The sequence below is a fragment of the Zootermopsis nevadensis genome, unplaced genomic scaffold (genome assembly GCF_977971745.1).
Source record: "Zootermopsis nevadensis isolate Lab colony 2312 unplaced genomic scaffold, Znev_1.0 Znev_ptg000023l, whole genome shotgun sequence".
Lineage (NCBI taxonomy): Eukaryota > Metazoa > Arthropoda > Insecta > Blattodea > Termopsidae > Zootermopsis > Zootermopsis nevadensis.
The window spans coordinates 4,274,733-4,294,264 of record NW_028259155.1 but is presented as its reverse complement, the minus strand read 5'-3'; the positions used below and the strand labels follow the sequence as shown (position 1 = coordinate 4,294,264).

At 36.2% G+C, this 19,532-nt stretch overlaps 2 protein-coding genes across 5 annotated transcripts in view; one reads left to right on the top strand and one right to left on the bottom strand.

Moving 5' to 3' along the window:
• Nucleotides 1-16,799, top strand: part of LOC110831251 (cytosolic carboxypeptidase 6) — a 323,299-nt gene extending 306,500 nt beyond the window's left edge. Inside the window, exons 12-14 of one of the 4 annotated variants that reach the window (XR_015536682.1) lie at nucleotides 8,953-9,216; nucleotides 14,547-14,659; nucleotides 16,406-16,799. The gene's annotated coding sequence lies outside the window, so the exon portion shown is untranslated. Of the gene's footprint in view, nucleotides 1-8,952; nucleotides 9,217-14,546; nucleotides 14,660-16,402 lie in introns of all 4 variants that reach the window. The other 3 variants (XR_015536680.1, XR_015536683.1, XR_015536681.1) reach the window with 3 other exon arrangements.
• Nucleotides 1-19,532, bottom strand: part of Polr1A (RNA polymerase I subunit RpI1) — a 64,738-nt gene that overhangs the window by 30,444 nt on the left and 14,762 nt on the right. The window contains exons 19-30 of the mRNA XM_022067028.2: nucleotides 19,398-19,526; nucleotides 18,601-18,762; nucleotides 18,098-18,291; nucleotides 17,534-17,753; nucleotides 16,490-16,767; nucleotides 14,514-14,672; nucleotides 13,859-14,021; nucleotides 13,388-13,502; nucleotides 12,791-12,981; nucleotides 12,406-12,531; nucleotides 11,345-11,503; nucleotides 10,589-10,699 (exon numbers count right to left, since the gene is read on the bottom strand). Coding sequence (XP_021922720.2) covers nucleotides 10,589-10,699; nucleotides 11,345-11,503; nucleotides 12,406-12,531; nucleotides 12,791-12,981; nucleotides 13,388-13,502; nucleotides 13,859-14,021; nucleotides 14,514-14,672; nucleotides 16,490-16,767; nucleotides 17,534-17,753; nucleotides 18,098-18,291; nucleotides 18,601-18,762; nucleotides 19,398-19,526 — 2,007 coding nt within the window. The remainder of the gene's footprint in view (nucleotides 1-10,588; nucleotides 10,700-11,344; nucleotides 11,504-12,405; nucleotides 12,532-12,790; nucleotides 12,982-13,387; nucleotides 13,503-13,858; nucleotides 14,022-14,513; nucleotides 14,673-16,489; nucleotides 16,768-17,533; nucleotides 17,754-18,097; nucleotides 18,292-18,600; nucleotides 18,763-19,397; nucleotides 19,527-19,532) is intronic.

Genomic DNA, 19,532 nt, shown 5'->3' with positions numbered 1-19,532 from the left:
CGCACTCCATTTTAACACAAGGAACAAGCACATACACACAACCAATGTTCAAACAACCATGGTATTATTACACGTGACACAAAGGCTACTGAAGGTCAGGCAAAGTTAAGAGGCAAATTTTGGGTCAGAAACCAACGGAAAGTAAATATTATTTAAATATATGACAGAGAAGTCCAGAGATTATAGCATCCGTCAACAAACCTCACATTTCAAGGTCACAGAAACATCGTAAAACGTTGCAACACTACGGAGCCCACTTGACTAAAGACAGCTCAAAACTTGCAGCGTAGTGCTGTACTGGTGACTTAGGGCCGCGGATTAAGAAGGACGAAACGTGTAGTTTTTCCTTAACAAACAAGCGATTAACTTCCATACAGAGGATAAAATCTCTATTAAAAAAAACCGACACCAACTTTACCTTAAAATGCTTCTATGTGTGTAGAAAGTGTAATGTATGTTATAAATTTATAATTATATAACTTTGTGATTTATTCCCTGTTTACAAAATCCCACTACACTGAAATTTCCCACTTTTACCCAACAGAATTCCTATAATTTAAAACACAAAAAATAAGATTTATAGTTATTCGTTCCATTCTGTATTAACATCTCGGGATCTGTTGGCCTTAGTTCAACACCGGAAAACTAACCTGTTCCGTTAAGACGGATTCAAGACTTGCTCGAAGCGTGCTTATTTTCAAGATTTCTGACACACGTAAACAAATAACATCCACATGTTATATCCCGTATCAATTACTTTACTTTATTACGCAAATTGTACAATTGGAGGCGGTATTTATTACAAAGGTAACGATGTAGGAGCAGATCGGAGCACTGTCAAGACAGGGGACTGCAGTATCTCACAACCTGAGAACGTTATACCACCTCATGACTTAAATCAGCCCCAAATAAATACATCACGGGCTATAAATCGAATGCCCAGTCTAGTCGTCATTAAATTCTTCGTGGTTTTCTTCAGTCTTATGCAATACCTCAATGTAAAATTCTTATTCAGTCTAAAATAACTTAAATATTTCTCAAAGGCTCTTAACATTTTTAATTTATAAATGAATAAATAATGAAAACCGCTAATGAAAGTTGTAGATAACAGGGTTTTTCATCTTGTAATAAATTATTTCAAGTAACTCATTGATTTTCATATAGTAACTCTATAAATTTACTTAATTTTGAGTTCCCCCCACCACCAATTCAATTACAATTTAGATCCATTGGAACTTTCTAACAAAATCGAACGCACCAACGCGTACGTAATTTCAACACGTCTAAAAACAGTCAATCAGGACTAAAACGTTTTATATCCTCGCCCAACTAAATCAGCTCTGGTAAGAAAACCCTGAGGGTCCAAGGAAGATTCAACTCCATTACGTACATTCTCTGTCCACTGCCTTACATTAACGGATAAAAATATATAAATATACGCTGGCAAAATAGAAATGTAGCGAAAATCACAGAAAATTTCTATTTTTCGAAAAAAGGGAAAATACAGTTGATATTTCGGCCTAAGACGAAAGTTACTGAAAGCTGGAAAGAAATGCGTACAATTTATTAAATATTATAAACGTAATCAAAAAAAAATGAGAATCTGATTGGCTGGGCATGTTGCACGTATGGCAAAGATGATGAATCCATAGGACATTAACTTTTAGTCGTGAAATCTGACCATAGGATTCCACTTTTGACAGCTGTGTGTAGATTTGAAGACATAAATAAAATATACCTAATGAGATGATAAAGTTGCGGCATATTGTGATAAATATATATTTGTTTAAATCTTGTCAGTCTAATCACAATAAAATTCCTATTAAATATTAAAATATTACTATAATTAACATTTAAATATTTAAAATATATTAAATGATGTTCTCTATCGAAATGTTCGATTTTACATTAGAACATCACTTTTTTACACAACATGTTTCAGTTCTAAAAGAACCATCTTCAGGTGTATATACAAACTTGCATTTAAGAAATTATATTTACGTTTATATAATTTTATACACCTGAAGATGGTTCTTTTAGAACTGAAACATGTCGTGTAAAAAAGTGATGATCTAATGTAAATCGAACATTTCGATAGAGAACATCATTTAATATATTTTAAATATTTAAATGTTAATTATAGTAATATTTTAATATTTAATAGGAATTTTATTGTGATTATACTGACAAGATTTAAACAAAAAATATACCTAAAATAAAAATCGACCAAAATCATTCCTTTGCGCGAGTGTCATCACTTCTCGCTCAGCCTCTACACTGTAAGAGTGGACCTCAGTAGAGTGATTAATGGTGAGGGGGGAAGGAAAGGGTTATTTGCTGGGGAGAGGAGAATAGTAAACCGGGGACCAGCGCTGCGTCCTCTCTTCTCTGGGCTTTGCTTTACTGGATTGAAATATGGTTCAAAGTCCAGTTGCTTTTTGAAACATTGCAAAACATAAGAGAAACCGAATCTACCCAGTCTCAGTGTAAACTTTAGGATACTCGATAGATCAGTCCAATATACGTGGTATGTTTTCTTCTTTATTCTTACGTCATAAAATATTATAAGAAGAGATACTGTCTTATTGTACTTGAAACTAAGGACGCGTGTATACGGTGTTACTGACATCACACTAGGTCTTTTATATCGTCAGTACGATTAATACTGATTTTAAAATTTTATTCTAAAAATGTTCGCTTTCCTTTTGAATAAAAAAATACCCTTTATTTTTTTCAATCACAGGGAACATTTCATAATATTATCTGTGCACCAATAATACTGTTAAGACTTCGTATAAAATAATAATGCAATTGGAACTATCACTGAAATGTTTGGTTAAGTCTGCATTGGAATTTGTCCAGAAACGAAGGGCCTGCCCTACTTGGATCATTTCCATAAGGGCTATCACAGAACACACACGTGGATCTAATAACCCATGAGATGTGGTCCATCCTCGGTTACATGGGCATTACTTTCCAATGGCGTAATGTTAAAGGATCACGATGCTAATGTATTAATACAGAAGGCTACAAGCCATTAGAGGACCTGCTTTCATAAATGTCGTTTCGCGTCCAAAAACATAGCAACGTCCTTCCATTGACGTAATAACTTGAGATAATAAAAGTTTTTTCGTGTTCCTGTGTGTGAAAATACCATTCAGTAAGGTAATTACAGCTCTTTCAGATTCTCTCGTAATAAACAACGAAAGTGCCTTGAATACACCATTTTCAAATTTAAAGTCCTCAGTACCAAGCTAAAGGTGTATAAGATTTTTCAAAATGTCAATAGGTCTGATATGTGAGAACTACAAAAAAAATATTTACGTTTCTTTTAGGGGCTTATAACACTTTTTTAACCTGAAATACATTCCCACAATCTCCGTGGAGAGGAAGTTAAAATATTTGGGACAAACACAAGTGTGATTATATTTTTACTCAGTATTTTGTAATGTTTATAAAACTGCACCAGTCACGAATAGAAGTGTCCGTGTCAGCCAAAATGTATCTGTCTTTCTGAACACCGTAATGAACCTTAATGGTCTATAAAAGCGAGTAATATCCTGGCCAGTTGAAAAAATATACACCGTTCAACAATAATCCTGCGCCTTAAAGCTAATTTCTCGGTAGACTATAAAGTCATCTTGACTGCATTGCGATGCCACGTACTACTGCGGTAACCTGCCTATCGACAGGTCCACTTCCACCCCGAAGAAGTACGCGTTAGGTTCCCCTAACACGTCGGCAACCTCCAACAGGACACCACAAAATCTCCAGATCACAGTAAAATATTTCCCGACAGCGAAAACATAACATTTCATATTGAATCGTCTATTTAAAATACAAACATCGTTTAAAATTTGATTACAAAAACAAACAGAACAATGTTCATTCATCAAAAGACATAATAAAAATATATAAAAGAACTAAGGATAACTTAACAAACAGTTAGAAGTCCTATGCAACATGAAAATGGGTTTACACTAAAGCAAAAATCTATTTTCAGAAGAAAAAAAAAATATATATATATATATATATATATATATATATATATATATATATATATATAGAACCACGAACACAAATTGGCACTCTCAAGACGGTAAGAAAATCAATATGTCCCTTTACTCCGATTCCATCCCACGTCTCCAGGCATAACGTAGCCCTAAACCATTCCACCAACAACTAAGGACAGTAAATTTCATCACAGAACACAGTTTGCCACCCACCCCAACCTCGGAGACGCCAACAATTCGCTGACAGTCTCTGTACTTCATAAACATTACGATTCCTAATTGCAATACATGATCTGTGCAGACGAACTCAATTTATTACTATATATACTGGTCCATCTCTATTTACATAAAAACGTAAGAAACTCGAAGGAGGTAAAAATATGGACTGATGGCTTCCGATTTGTGACGCCAAGCAGTCTTATAGAGCAGTGGTATTCAACCGGGGGTACGCGAAGACATCTTAGGGGGTACGTGAAATTTAAAAAAATATATTATTTTACGATAAACACTGAATAATCAGTAATGTAATTTATTTAATTTATTTTTGATGTAGATTATATACTATGTATAACTTGAATTATAAACCAACAACTTTGGGGGTACAAAGTTGAGGAGAAATTATATCTGGGGGCACGCGAAGACATCTTATGGGGTACGTGATTTTTTAAAAAAAAAATTATTTTATGATAAACACTGAATAATCAGTAATGTAATTTATTTAATTTATTTTAGATGTAGATTATATACTACGTATAACTTGAATTATACACCAACAACTCTGGGGGTACAAAGTTGAAGAGAAATTATATCTGGGGGTACGCGAAGACATATTAGGGGGTACGTGATTTTTTAAAAAAAATTATTTTATGATAAACACTGAATAATCAGTAATGTATTTTATTTAATTTATTTTAGATGTAGATTATATACTATGTATAACTTGAATTATACACCAACAACTCTGGGGGTACAAAGTTGAAGAGAAATTATATCTGGGGGTACGCGAACAAAAAAAGATTGAATACCACTGTTATACATTGCTACTGACGTTCCGCGGAAACGTATCATTTCAATCTTCAAGGTAGATACGTCTGGCATGTGAGAGGAAATTAGGACCAAATGTTTTTTAAATGACTAGTAAAATCTCTATCCATTCCTATAACCGTGACGTCATCCACATCAAAGTCACGCTTAAAACTATTCGTCTGGACGTTTTACATTGTCCTTGTTTAAAAGAAGAAACCACGACGTTTCGGAAACGCTCTGTTTTCGTCTTCACATCACTGAGTCGTACTTAACTGCAAATGTCTCAGAGAATAGGTTTGAATTTTCATAACACAGATTTAAATTCAGAGCATTCATAAGCAAGAAACAAAACTTAAAAACTTCAACAATCTAAATACAAAAATGTTTTTCTTCGAAATAAATATAAAATGTTTTCGAAACGCTGTATAGAAATCGTATCTGCTGTACTCTATAATCCTTCCATTAGCTTCGTTGGTTACAAATTTCGCGTTGTTTTAAAGGATTAAATACCCTAATTGTGCAATGATCGAAATATAATTGGCATTAATTCGCGATAATGGAATGACAGATCAGCGATGTTTTATGAAGTGTTTCCAGCGGTGGGAATTTATACGAACAATCAATCTGATATTTGACTCATAAACTACTAAGACAGATGGGGAACTCTACATTAAAGCCCACGCGTTGATTGCATTTCTGTGTATGGCCATGTACGTAAATAATGTTGATTAAAAAAAAAAAGGCAAAATATCGGAAATCCATAACCATCTGCACTCACATTACGTAACACTACAATACTGCTTCAGACAGCAATGAGCTCTAAAATAATCCTTTAACTTTAGTAAAACTACTCGTGATTTTTCCTCGCGACGAACAATTATTTTGTGACGTATAAATACAATGGGCTTTATGAAACATGCAAACGTACGTACTCCTAAAACAGATATTTTAAATACTCACTATTATACACAGTTCCAGATCAATGTTTTTCATCTGTACTGTATTGCGGTAAAATATATATTTCTCTACCGCAAACTGATAAAATTAAAAAGGTATAGATTTATATTAAATTCTTAGATAAACAACAAATTTTCAAATATTTTAGAATACAAAAAATAAGTCGAAACCAAGAAATGTTTTTTTTAAAAATATATACATATATTTTAATAATAAAATTATAAAAACTTAAGATAATCAATGGGATTATTGTCCTTTCTAACTCATTAACTTCTGTACCCGGACATAAACCGATTTATTTGCATTGATTTTATTATCGTCGTAACCAAAAAATGTTTCACAAGCATGTAGTTCCAAATGGTAATAATATTTTTACAGTTTTCCCGTGTATAGTTGGGTACTTTGACTTTACTGTCAGCGAAAGATAAGTTATATTCATCGAATCCTAAATCTGACGTAATTCTGAAATATTTTCTTTTTCGGTGTCAGTGAGGTTGTTTTGATGATTAACAAACAGATCAGAAATCCACGTTTACGGAAAGCAAATCTTCTTGTAAACAGCGATGAACGAGCATTCGAGGAAATAGTTTCAAGTGTTCGCGGATAATAATTATGACGCCCCCCAAATTCAAGTTTTATTTTGTGATTTTGAGAAGGAATGAAAAAAAGTCGTAATTATTGTGGCTTCAACTGAATTTTTAATTTCTACTCAAAGGCATCGATTTTATGTCAAAAGCTAGTAACATCAGAGGAGATATAGCAGAATTCAATTTTGTTTTCGGATTGTAAGAGCTTTCGGTTGAACTAAATCTGAGAACTGACATCAACTGTTAGAAAATCTACCTGGCTATCAGATGCTGTCTCCAAAATTATAATACTGAAAGAATACTTTCAGTAATTTTCATTTCAGTAAAAAGATATAAAAATTTCATCTAGATAAAAGATTGTGTTCGTATGGAAACCTAGCTTTTCAAATTTAAATAAAGGCTATATTATTGTATTTTATGAACATGAAGAATGTATTTTGACAGATTATTTTACAAAAAGGGTAGAATGTTAATGTTTTCAACAACCACAAATGTAAAACTGTTACAAATGACAAATGACCGTGTTAGTTGGTTTACTACGTGTTCTGATAATTTCCCTCCATGTGTGTGCACTACGCAAAGCCAGTAGATTGGTATTCCACATTGTCCACAAGGTTAGCAAACGACTTTGACTCATATTAAGGATTAATAGTCTCTCAGTTAGCAAACACATTCCCTACCATTCACGATACCTTAAAGTTCATTCCACTGTTAACATAAACCGACCAATGGAACGTACCCAGTCAACATAACCTCACATTGTTTAGAAATATTCATTTGCTCACGGGTCTCACGAATTTCCTCTGCCCTCCAAGTTTTCCAAACTATAATTTTGTATGAATTTCTCATACCTCCCATCAGTTCAAATATCCTCCCCAACAAAATGTCCTCAAACACCATGGAAAACGTATTACTATATCCACATACACGCAAACATAAATTCAATATCCACCGTAAGATATATATTTGTGTTTCAAAATATAACAAAAAAACCTCTCAAATCCAAAGAATTTTCACGTTCTACGGGATTCCGTCATAAGTTATCTGTATTACATAAAACGGACAATGTTTTAGTGTCATTTAAGGATCGACGTTTCTGCTTTGCTTTCTGTCTCCATCATCAGGGCGGTAGCCTTCGTGGAGAAAACAAGAACCTCTCAAACGTCGATTAACTTTTACCAGACTACACGGCGAAATAACCCAGAATATAACCTTCTTCATTACCTAATCAGGTCAAATATTTAATAATAATAATAAAAAATTATATACTTCGAGTGTATCACGTATAACACGAAAATAAATATATAATCAGGCTATAGCATTTCTGTGACACGTTTCGTTATCTGACCTATGCACAAAACTCTGATACCCGAATTTGCTGACGGTTGGCTGGTTGCCCGGGGGCACCCGCTAGCTGAGCGGCTCACCCCCATGGGTTCTGAGCCCATAACTCTTCTCCAGCTCCCATTTAGTCGCCCGGGCCAAGCTGTATGGGTTGATTCTCGACAGAGCAGGGGTGAACAAGGCGTTCAATTTACTTACGATCTACACGCAGTAATGCATTAAGAGGATGTTGTGCTTCGGTTTTAGGCCACGTTGAATATTGATATAAGGCTTCGAACATCTAAATATTCACCCTGAAGATGGCAACTGCATAAATGGACAGCTTCAGCTAGGAATGTAACCTACAAAAACTACACATTGCACTTTTTCTAACGCACTGGCACGTTCGCGTGTCATATTTTAATGCATAAACCACCGTCCAGATGGCAGGATAACGCAGGTCGTTTGTCTACTTAGAGAGCAGTGTTTGTACTGTGTCGGGATGTTCTGAATTTTTGTTCGTATTTAAATTTAGCACTTCTCCAAACTGTGTAACAGTACCGAGGTTTTCCTCAGCCCTGTTCCACCACCTCACTGGATTATGATACCTCATATTACTACGCCAATATTAAACTTCTATTAACAAATATCTTCTTTTATAATTACGTGTTTCAGCGATTAGTAATGGAAAAAATTTTCATATTTCTTTGTATTTTTTACATAGACCTACTTCCCCCTTTTTGAAAATATACATCCGTAATCTTAAAATTTGAATGTCAATCTTGTCGTTAAAACACACTTTCGTTAAATACTGATGCCGTTGATGTTTTATGAGCTCCAACATATATAAGAACCAGCAAATTATATAAATAAAAAGTGTGATTATTAACAACAGGCAGCACGCTTTTAAACGCCGGCATTTTCAAAAACAGATTGCACAAAAAGTTAATCATAACCTAATAAATATTTACTTAACAAATACCTCCCCATAATTGCATCGTGAACTGAATTTCATATATTACTGTTGATTTTCTTTTAAATTTAAGATCCAGACCACAACTACGAAGGAAAATAATAAATACGAACATCGTCACTGAATACGAAACGTTCTACGAACGACGAGAGAACCATGCTTCTGCTTGTCACTTGGTTGAAGACGTCTGCCATCGCTCACCACTGAAAACGTTTCCGAGCGAGAAGCAGCTACCATGACGAGGTCATGGACCCTTGATAAATGATTTAAGAGGTGGTGTAAGTCTGTACTTCTCGTGGGGACAAAAATTCTCTTTCCACATCAGACAGGGACGAAGGTAAGTGGTGAAATAAAAACGAAAAATCTCGATTACCTGTTCCACGTTTTGAAAACCAGACAAATATGTAAGAGCTTCTCCTAACCTCAAATATATTACTTTACACTTTCACAAACATTCAAACTACGAATTATTATACGCATTTGGTAAGACCTCCTTGGATGAATTATCTACCTACACGGGACAACACTACACATAAAACTAAAATAAACATCCATGCATTGAGTAGGATTCAAACCCATAACCCTAGCGTCCGAACAATCAACACCGCACGGCCACTTGAACTCGTCTAAGCAAAATAATTTTATTCAGATACGAGAAACCATGTACATGTATCAGCGCCAAAATGACGAATGACGGGAACAGAAATTCAGCGTTGAATCTTCTGGGTCCAAAACTGGTAGAAACTATCACAGAAATTTTCCTGTGGGTTCGTGACGGCCTCAATTACGAAGTAACGAGCATTTATCAAGAGAGGCGTAAATTAGAAATGCTCAGGGGGAGACGAGAAAGCTAAAGGTAAAATAGCTCCCATAAGCGGATGTCAAGACAAGAGACACATAAGAAGCAATTTGAGCAATAATGTTGACTTTGTATGCACAAACTTAATGGGTTAAATGAGGTGAAAGTAAATTACTTTTGAAAAAAGTGCGGAGGAGGGGGAAATTTTTAAGAGAAAGAAGAAACAGTGGAATTCTGGTAAACGAGCGTAGCTTATAAACTAGCAGTTATGGTCCCATCACTGTTATTAGGGTATGCTCGGTATAGAAGTTATTTTGTCTGTCTGAGATTTAAACTTTTCATCAAGTTACGGATGTCAGTCGTCGTTTGCTGAATTCTGATGTCATGCAGTCTGCTGATATGATTCCATTCAATAATAACCTACTGTAATTTATATTGAAATCATCGTACACTACCGCAAATTTCAATTGTACCAAATAACTTTCCTGAAATACTTTTTTCAAAAATGTAATTTAACATTTTCATATAACTTCAAATACTCCAAACTAGGTTGCAGCACCATGCAGACCAACAAACAATTCATTTTCATAACTCAGTGAATATAGGCAAATGTCGCGACAGAGATCATTTCTTGATGCAGATTAAAGCCAAACGTCGAGCTACGCAGTAACGGACGCGTCTTCCGATTCAGTCAAACATTGCAACAAAAGGATTAAAATGTAGCGCCGTCAAAACAAAAATTTAACAAAACTGCGTGAATTTTATGCTTAGAGGAAGACGTTAATTGACGAACGTAACTCTGGGGCACGGCCGTTGACAGACGGTAAAAAGCCGCGTTCATAAATTACATTCTTAATCCTAATTTTCAAAGTTTAAAATAAGCAGAATTTTATTTAAAGTCTCATCCTACCTTCACGATCACCCTCCTCGCCGCTTCGATCCCATAAATGTTTGCGATTTGATGAATATCGTTTGAATACAGTCGGTTGAGGTCGAGAAGCTTATCATATTTAAACATTTCCTGAAAATATAAAATTAACAAATATAATCCTGGGGTCCCGGGTTCGATTCCCGGCGGTGTCCGAATTTATAACTTGTGTTGGGCAAGGCCGTGGTCTTGGCAACACGGGGTTTTCCTCCGGGGCTTCCCCGGTTTCTCCATACTCACAGAAGAAGGCAATGGCAAACCACTTCTGTATCGCTTGCCTAAAAAACATATATGAACAGGTCCCAGTCCAAGAAAAGGATGGAACATCCTGTTCATAATATGTCGCCAATCGACTGTAAAGGAGACGGTGTAATAAAGAAGAAGATATATGGTGAATAACAAATAGTACAAATTTCCATATAGTGTAATTCACACGACCAACAGTTATGTACATTTTGTTAACTTCAGCTTTGTGGGATAATCGATGTCGAACGCTGGCAATTATCCAACGTTTCGGCTAAAAATTTCTCGACCGCCCGAATGACTATTACGCCACAGTAACGTAACAGCTTACATACGAGAATTCACCAAGTCAGACACTCTGGATTTTTAAAATCTATTTATACCTCTTCTTTAAACTTTAAATACTGCCTTAAATTTTGAACTTAAACATGAAGAAAAAAACATTGAGCTACATAATTCTGGATATAGAAATGAAATTTAAAATGCAGTATTTACCTGGAAGTTGATTCCTTCTGTCTTTAGCGACAGATTTTGTGCGTTTGGGTTAACATACGTAATGGCTCTTTTGAGCGAGGGTATTTCCCAAATGACTGAATTAGCAGCCACTTCTCTCAGCAAATCCGTTAAATCAAGCCTCTTATAATGCAATGGCACCTGCAAACAACAAATAAACGACGATTAAAATGAAAAACAATTAACGTGATCAGAGCAAATGAGATGGACCCAATCTGAAGGCCGTGCGACCCCCACTGCTACTGAACTCCCCTCTCTCAGCTTGCACGTCGTGCATTTAGGTGCCATGACTACTCGCGCGACCCACACAGTACACACTTCTTTAAGTTTGTAAGCTACAAAAACTGTTGTGACTCATCACCCTGATGATGGAGGCAAGAATGACCTCTGAAACATTGAAAAACTTCTACCAGACTACACGGCGCTACTAAAACCCAGAAGACGCCATGTTCAAAATGTTACTTATTTCAAACACACTTCAAAATTAAATTTGCAATAGAAGTTCACAAAGTTTGGTTCCTTCCTTGGTTGACGCCACCCAAAAGTCAATCAGATCATAGAATTACATCAAACAAAGAAACAACAGACACAAAGAGAAGAACCAGGAAAGCGAATGAAGATTTTACATATTAATAATTAAATTATGGGGGTCCGCAGTGGCCGCGCGGTCTGAGGCGTGGGCCTTGTGCCGCTTGGTCGCTGGGACCATGGGTTCAAATCCCACTCAAGCCATGGATGTTTGTCTGCGTTATCCCGTGTTGTGCTCTCCTGTGTACAGGTAGAGGCCTTGCGACGGGCCGATCCCTCGTCCAAGGAGTCCTACCGAATGTCTATAGATCGAGCCAACGAAAAGATGGGGACCCATAAAGGGTACCGGAAAATGTATAAACATTGTTAAACCGGAAATAATAGAAGAAGAAGAAGAATTAAATTATCACAGTTTAAGAACTGTCTATAGTGAAAATTAATTAAACATTTAGTGTAAGGTCACTCTACCTACGTCCTAGCTTAACATAATTATATTAAAAACAAGGCATATTTACCGCTAACTTCAATTTACACCACAGTTCTTGTTCAGTATCGTAATCGTAATCCACTATGTACTCCATTGACGAAATCACTCTTTTCACCCTAGCCTCGTACGTGAGTACATTCACATTCTTGGGCATCTGAAATAAAGACGGTAACAAAGTAAGCTCGCATCTGATTGCTTTTACGACTCAAGAGGTACAAAGGAAAACCACTCACTCCAGTTGCTTTAATATAATACAAAGTTTCGGTTCAAACGTGGAACCTCTCGAATATGAAGCAGTACTAACAACCATACAGATGCAAAATAACTCCAAGCTTGGCCTACATCGTAGTAAGAGGGGTTATAGGGGGAGCGTGACAGCAAACAGTCTGCCCAAGTATGTAGACTGGACTTACATCCTGAAGGAGAGGTATTTCACTGTCAGCTTCCAACATATCATCATCATCCAGATCATCGTTATCCTCATGTTCGTGACGCATCCTGTCAGAATCATGTTCGCCTTCGGCTAAGTTGTGCAGAGAACTATCGTCCATCAATTTGTCAACTCCTTCCTCACTCTCGGCTTCCTCCATCCCCTCGTCTGCAGCTAAAATATAAAAAGAGGCAATTGTTTATTCAAAAAGATGCATTTAAACACTTAATGTTATCACGGCTGATGCTAGCAATTGGCACCTCTGCAAGACATTTACATTCGCACAATGAAGTTCAGGCCATCATGTTCTGTGATTTACTAGCACGCTTCGAAAAATTCTCACCTCAGACTTGATCATAACAAATCCGCAGAAGCTCGGTGCAGTTAATTCCTTCGACGAATTGGCCAATTTAAACTACTGGCAGCATCTTAACACTCCATATAAATGGTAAATATAAAGATATCGATGTCCCTAAGCACCGCTAACTAACCTTTCCCAAACGCAGTGTTCCTAACATTTATCCAATTCAAATACTCATTCACGGTCGGAAACTTTACATTTAAAGAACGGTTAACGTACATTTATCATACATCGCGACATCTTCTTCGACCTCTTCCTCCTCTGGTTCCTCATATTCTTGATTTTCCATGTGCCTCTGTCTATTGCGGGCCGTGGTAGCATCATCATCTTCACCCTAAAACAAAAGAACATACATGAGGGGCGACATCCGCCCGATTCATAATTTGTTACATCAGTCACAAGCATAGAGTGAGGAGCCCTTGTTTCTGCAGTAAAATCTCAATATATAAGAATGCACCGTAAAAGTAGAACTGTCGGCAAAAAAAACTGTAGAACATGCAATATTCACGCAAAATTTGGTAACTAAATTATGCAGAAAAATTTTGATAACTGTGTAAAAATGTTTCGATAAGGAAACTACGCATCGTGAAACTCTCATGATTACATAACAATTCCCAGTATTTCCCTCATTATATTCTAGCTATTACACTTACATAAATAATATAATACAAATCTGTTTCTCCACCTTACCTCTTGTTCTTCGTCAGAGCTCTCGTGCTCTTCGCCAACACCAGCCTTCTTCGCTCTGTCCACCAAATCGTGATCTGACTGCACTTCCGGGACATTTTCTGGATCAACATTTTCATCATTAGCGTCTTCATTATTTGACGACTTTGATTTCTCAACCTGAATGCTAATGAACAAACCAAAATAATTTATTATATAAATAAAACCGACATTATTTCCCTTGTTAAATAGACTACGTAACAGGGATAATCAGTCACCACTGCAAAACCCTAATTCATTCTATTCTTAGTTCAGACAGCATTTTATACTCTGAATTTAAAGCGATGAGATTTCAAGTTGCATGATTTTGAGTTTAGTGACCAGTCTTGGGAAAACAATTATCATGTGAATTAAAGGGTAAATATAAATTTTATATTAACAACTGTCCTGATAAAAGACTTCCACCATTTTAAAACGCTTCCAGCATGAACCGCCACACAGGTGCTTCATATCATATCTGTACCAACCCAAGCGTTATGAACATTTCTAAATTAATATTTGTTAATTTTCATATTGCTGTGATCTTCCAGCCAATTGGTATATACCAATTTATAACTTTGATCGTGTTGAAGCATTAACACGTAAAAATCTGTAAATTAGGTTTTATTGTGATACTTACACAGAACCCCTGAATTTCATTTTTTTTCTCAAGGCATAAAAGATGTTCTTAAAAAACTGTGTCTCGGCATACTGCAGAACGTATGAGGGCGTTACACAAAACCTGGACTTATAGGCTTTGTGTGGAAGAAAATGGAACTGCATATAGTAAGTCTGCATCCTAAAACACAGATAAAAATATTTTGACATATACAGTCAAACCTCGGTTCACGAACGCCGCGGATCACGAACAATTCAGTTTACAAACAAATTTTCCGAACACAAAGCGTCTCGGATGACGTACTGTGTCTCGAGTTATGAACATGCAAGCTGTCAACATTGTGGAGCGATAAGCTGGGAGTATCAGCGTCGGCAGTATTCGTAGAAGAATGATCCAGCATGGGGCCAAAGAAAGACAATGATAGCAGCAAAGTGAAAAGAAAAAATGCCAATATCATGATAGATGTTAAGAAAGAAATCATAGCCAAACATGAAAATGGTGTTCGTGTCTCTGATCTTGCTACTTCTTTGATCCGTGAAATTTGTGCAAAATGGGGTGAGGTGCAAAGTTTCGTGGAACGATATCACCCCGATAAAGCAGTAGCAAGCCGCAGCATAAACATTTTCAATGATAATGCCATGTGTCACTTTAGAAACATTTTAAAACGTATACAAAAACAAATCATACTGGAAAACTTTTTAGTGAGACAGAGGCCCAGTGAGCCTGATGCAGAGTCGAGTGGTGCCAAAGAGACAGAAAAAAGAAAAAGAATCCCCTTCCAAACAATAACATTTCACTTCCTCACCACCTTCCACTTACGCCGTCAACTCTCCTCCATACAGGTACGGTAAAACTAAATTAAGTTTTCGTCTATATTTGATCTGCTTAGTGTCGTGTTTATCTTTTTTGTGATAGATTTAATGGTTTCCATTGATATTGTGTTAAGAACTTGTGCACAAAGTACTGTTGTAAAATTTTAAATAAGCAATCATCTTGGGTCCAGGAACAGATTAATCCATTTTACATTAATTCCTATGGGGAAAATAGTTTCGGTTTACGAACATTTCGGTCTACGAACGACCTTCAGGAACAAATTAAGTTCGTGAACCGAGGTTTGACTGTATTACGATTCTAAAATATTCACAGGAAAACAAAGACAAGACGGTAAATACAGAAATACACAAAATGGCCGAAGAGAAATCACTAAAAATTAAATTAAAGGTGATAGACTGAAGTGGTTTAGAACATGAAAATTTACCAAACATAGCAGTAAAACAAGAAACAAATATAACAAATCTAAAACTTCTTGACGATGGTGAAGAGTCAATTGAATAAAAATTTACTTGGATATTATCCATCGTCTAGTAATAAAACGTAAAAAACATAAAACGACGTTTCGGAGATGGGGCTCTATCTCCGTCTTCAGGTTCCTACTAGGTACGGAGATAGGGATTAGCTCTATCTAGTGGGCCCAACTGAGTAGGAACCTGAAGACGGAGATAGAGCCCCATCTCCGAAACGTCGTTTTATGTTTTTTACGTTTTATTACTAGACGATGGATAATATCCAAGTAAATTTTTATTCAATTAAACAAATATAAGATGAATATATAAGCCAAAAGAAAGCTGACATAATGAAGCAAGGAGAGATACAGTGAGGTATTAAGAGCACGTGGATGGATAAATGAAAAGAAATTCAACACGACTGTTTATGCAGAAACAGAAGCAAGAGGTAGACGTTTAAGATGAAAGTAAAGACTATTTTCCAATTAAATTCTTTTTTTCATCACAAGTAGTTCCCCAGAGTTCAGTCTTACGATGTAATAACATCTGTATGTATGAAATTCACACGAACATATCTGAAAGTGCTCCACATCTGAATGTTTTCATTTATGTTCTGTCTTTAATCAGCAGACTCTCCTGGCCTATGGAAAACAGCATAAATATGGCAGCGAAGAAGTGCAAATGGCTCAAACACTGTGTTAAACACTCCATTACCTGGAAGGATAAATCTCCAACTTATCCGTCACATCGACGCAGCTCAACACATCAGAAACCGTTACTCGGCAAAGCTTCAGTTTCAGCCGCTCAGCTTTATTCTTTAAATGACGTACATCTGGCAGAAATGGAACGTCCATGTTCGGAGTCTTGATATTTTTTGAAGCGGTCATGAGCAGCTCACGCAATCGAGGTATGCCAAGTGTAACGTTCATCTCACCTCGTCCAGCAAAGTGGAATGTATTGAGAGTCATTTGGGTAGATGGCTCTCCTATAGACTGAAATAAAAAAAGAACAGATGAGCATTTTATCAACACCAGAATAAAACTTACATACAGTGTTTGCAACATAAAGTTCCATATACAAATCCCTCCATACATATTTTAACTGTAAAGTACAGGCAGACCCCAACTTACAAACATAATGTGTTCTTTGAAATGTGTTTGTAAGTTGAATTTATTTTTTCCATAAGATATATGGTTAAATTTGAACTTTGCGCGTCGTAAAATGTTTGTAAGCGCAGGGTTCTGCGTTTGTTAGATAAATTAGGAGTCATAATTTATTAGTCTGTACAATGTTCGTTTCTTGAAAGTTTGTAAGTAGAGGTTCGCATGTACCATGCTATCCAATTCACAAAAGATCTTCTATTTTTAAAACCCACGTTTCATCTACACATCACATAACTTAACCTTTAAAGGACACATTCCCAAATCTTAACAGCCTATTACGTGTCACGCTTTACATTCTGGCTATCATATATTAAGGACATAATTTTAATTAACATTTATCAAACAAAAGCAAAAATTTTTACCCACTATACAACCCCTACATACATAAATATAAACACGCACATACATTAACGCTACTTAAAAAAAAAATTAGGTTCGCACAGTGAAGATGTCATTCGTGGTCTTATGAGTTCTCGTGTGTTCTTCACCCTAAAGATGGTGGTAAAAGAATCCTCTGAAATGCTGGTAACCACCTACAAGACCGCACAGTACTACAACCCCAACGACTATGACTGCCGGCTGCTATTTTGCTTACCTGAGCTGCCAGCAGTCCTACTGGCTCCCCTGGATCTGAATGAGACTGCAGCGATTTGACAAACATCATTTCACAAAACTCATGCTTTGTTTTCGATGGTCTGTTCTTCAAATAATCATTCATAAGCTGCTCCAGTTTCTCTGTAAGAGCCCCAAACTCACGATAACAACGAAAATATGCAGTGACAGGATCAGGGCACTTCAGACCTACAGAGCTGTATCTGAAAGCAAAAATAAAATAATTTCAGTTGCTATAAGAATACGTCACATACCAAACGCACTCAAGGGGCCACGACAGTAAAATCAGCTACCATATATACATTATACCTTCTTCTATGGGCACTACAGTCCACGATGAACCTTGGCCTCTTTCGCGATTCCTCGCCATTGGTCCCGATCCCACGTCTTTCATCTCCAATTTCTAACGCCCGTTGTCAACTGAATACAGCCACCTGATAGTAGGTCTGCCTGCTCATCAAGTGCCCTCTGGTTTATGTAGAGTTAACTTCCTGTAAGGGTTCTGCTCCTGATATACATTATACCACTGTATCAAAAATACATTTACCTTTCCAGAGTCTCTGAGTCGGCATCTCTCCAAAGATTGCAGATTTCTTCGGCGCGTTTAGATCTCCCAGTCTTCTTGTTCAATTTCTTCGATTTCTGCGAACCCGATTTCTGTACGTCGACAGAAAACGTGGTGAAAGGGGTCGTTCTGTTCTTCTGAAAGGGGCTTCCATTCTTTTTTACCCATTTCCGAATCTGAAAACATATAATCACTCTATCAGCAGTCTAAACTTAATAGTTCTTCTAAAGACATTGTTTTGATTATTTTGGTGTTGTAGTCTAGTCCACGTTAATTCTGCAAAAATTTGAGGGTGACACAATTTATTGTGCTTCAGTAATTTTTATTAATAAAGTACAAGTATTTTCACTGAAAAACACATGTCGCTTATGAACAAAATCCCTGGGCATGCAGTCATCACACTTAAAAGAAAAATATTTGTCAACTTAATTTTCATTCTCTTTACAACACGATAATATTTAACCATGTCAATTTTCATTAATTACCTTTCTCTTACACTTTGCTAAGTGGGATGACGTTTTGTCATCCTGGAGCATTTCCAAAGGAACATTTTTGATTGCTTTACAGTTCTCTGAAAGGAAAGGAATTTGCTTCTCCTTCATAAATTGGGCTTTCATAACATCTCTTCCATCCTCCCCATAGCAGAACTGTTGAAAAAAAGATACAAAGATAATTATCAGATAACTCAAGGCAAAAATATCTCAAGAACAAAATGGCGATGACCTTGATTTCAAAGGATCTGCCAAAAAACAATTATGTAGAAAAAATAACTACCATGAAAATTTCTGAATATCAACATTGTGCAAATATTTTAAATTATTTTCTCAATATGTATTTGTGTAATATATATTCATTTTGTTCACAGCTGATTGATAATCAAGGAATACGATTTGAAATGTGAATATTAAAATTTTTAAAAAACAATAAAAATAGTTTTTCATAATAAAGGTTGTGATTCCTTTCGGCATATAGTATAATAAATCTTGTTCTTTTTTTAATCCGAAAAGAATGATCTTACTTCCAAAAATAAACAAAAAATTCTCTAATTTAAAAACATTATTTTCTATTAATTATCCATTAACGCCAATCTGTATCTTACACGAAACAGCTTGGAAATCTCAGGATGTGATGTCAGGTAACAGCACGGCATAAAAGGGACTGAGTTCTTGGCCCTCAGGAAGACAATATACGGGGTTTAAAGAAGAAAAGAATTACAATTTTTAAATTAAGCTTCTGTAGAAGCAATCCACAGGGCTATGCCACGTGTTCTTACTCAGATTACCTGAACGACACTTCCATCGCTGTCTCTGACAGACAAATCATAGCGAACCACTAAGCCTTCCAAGTGTTTAACCAAGCATCGCTGAAGATACCCACTCCTGCTTGTTTTAACAGCTGTATCAATCAAACCCTGCAA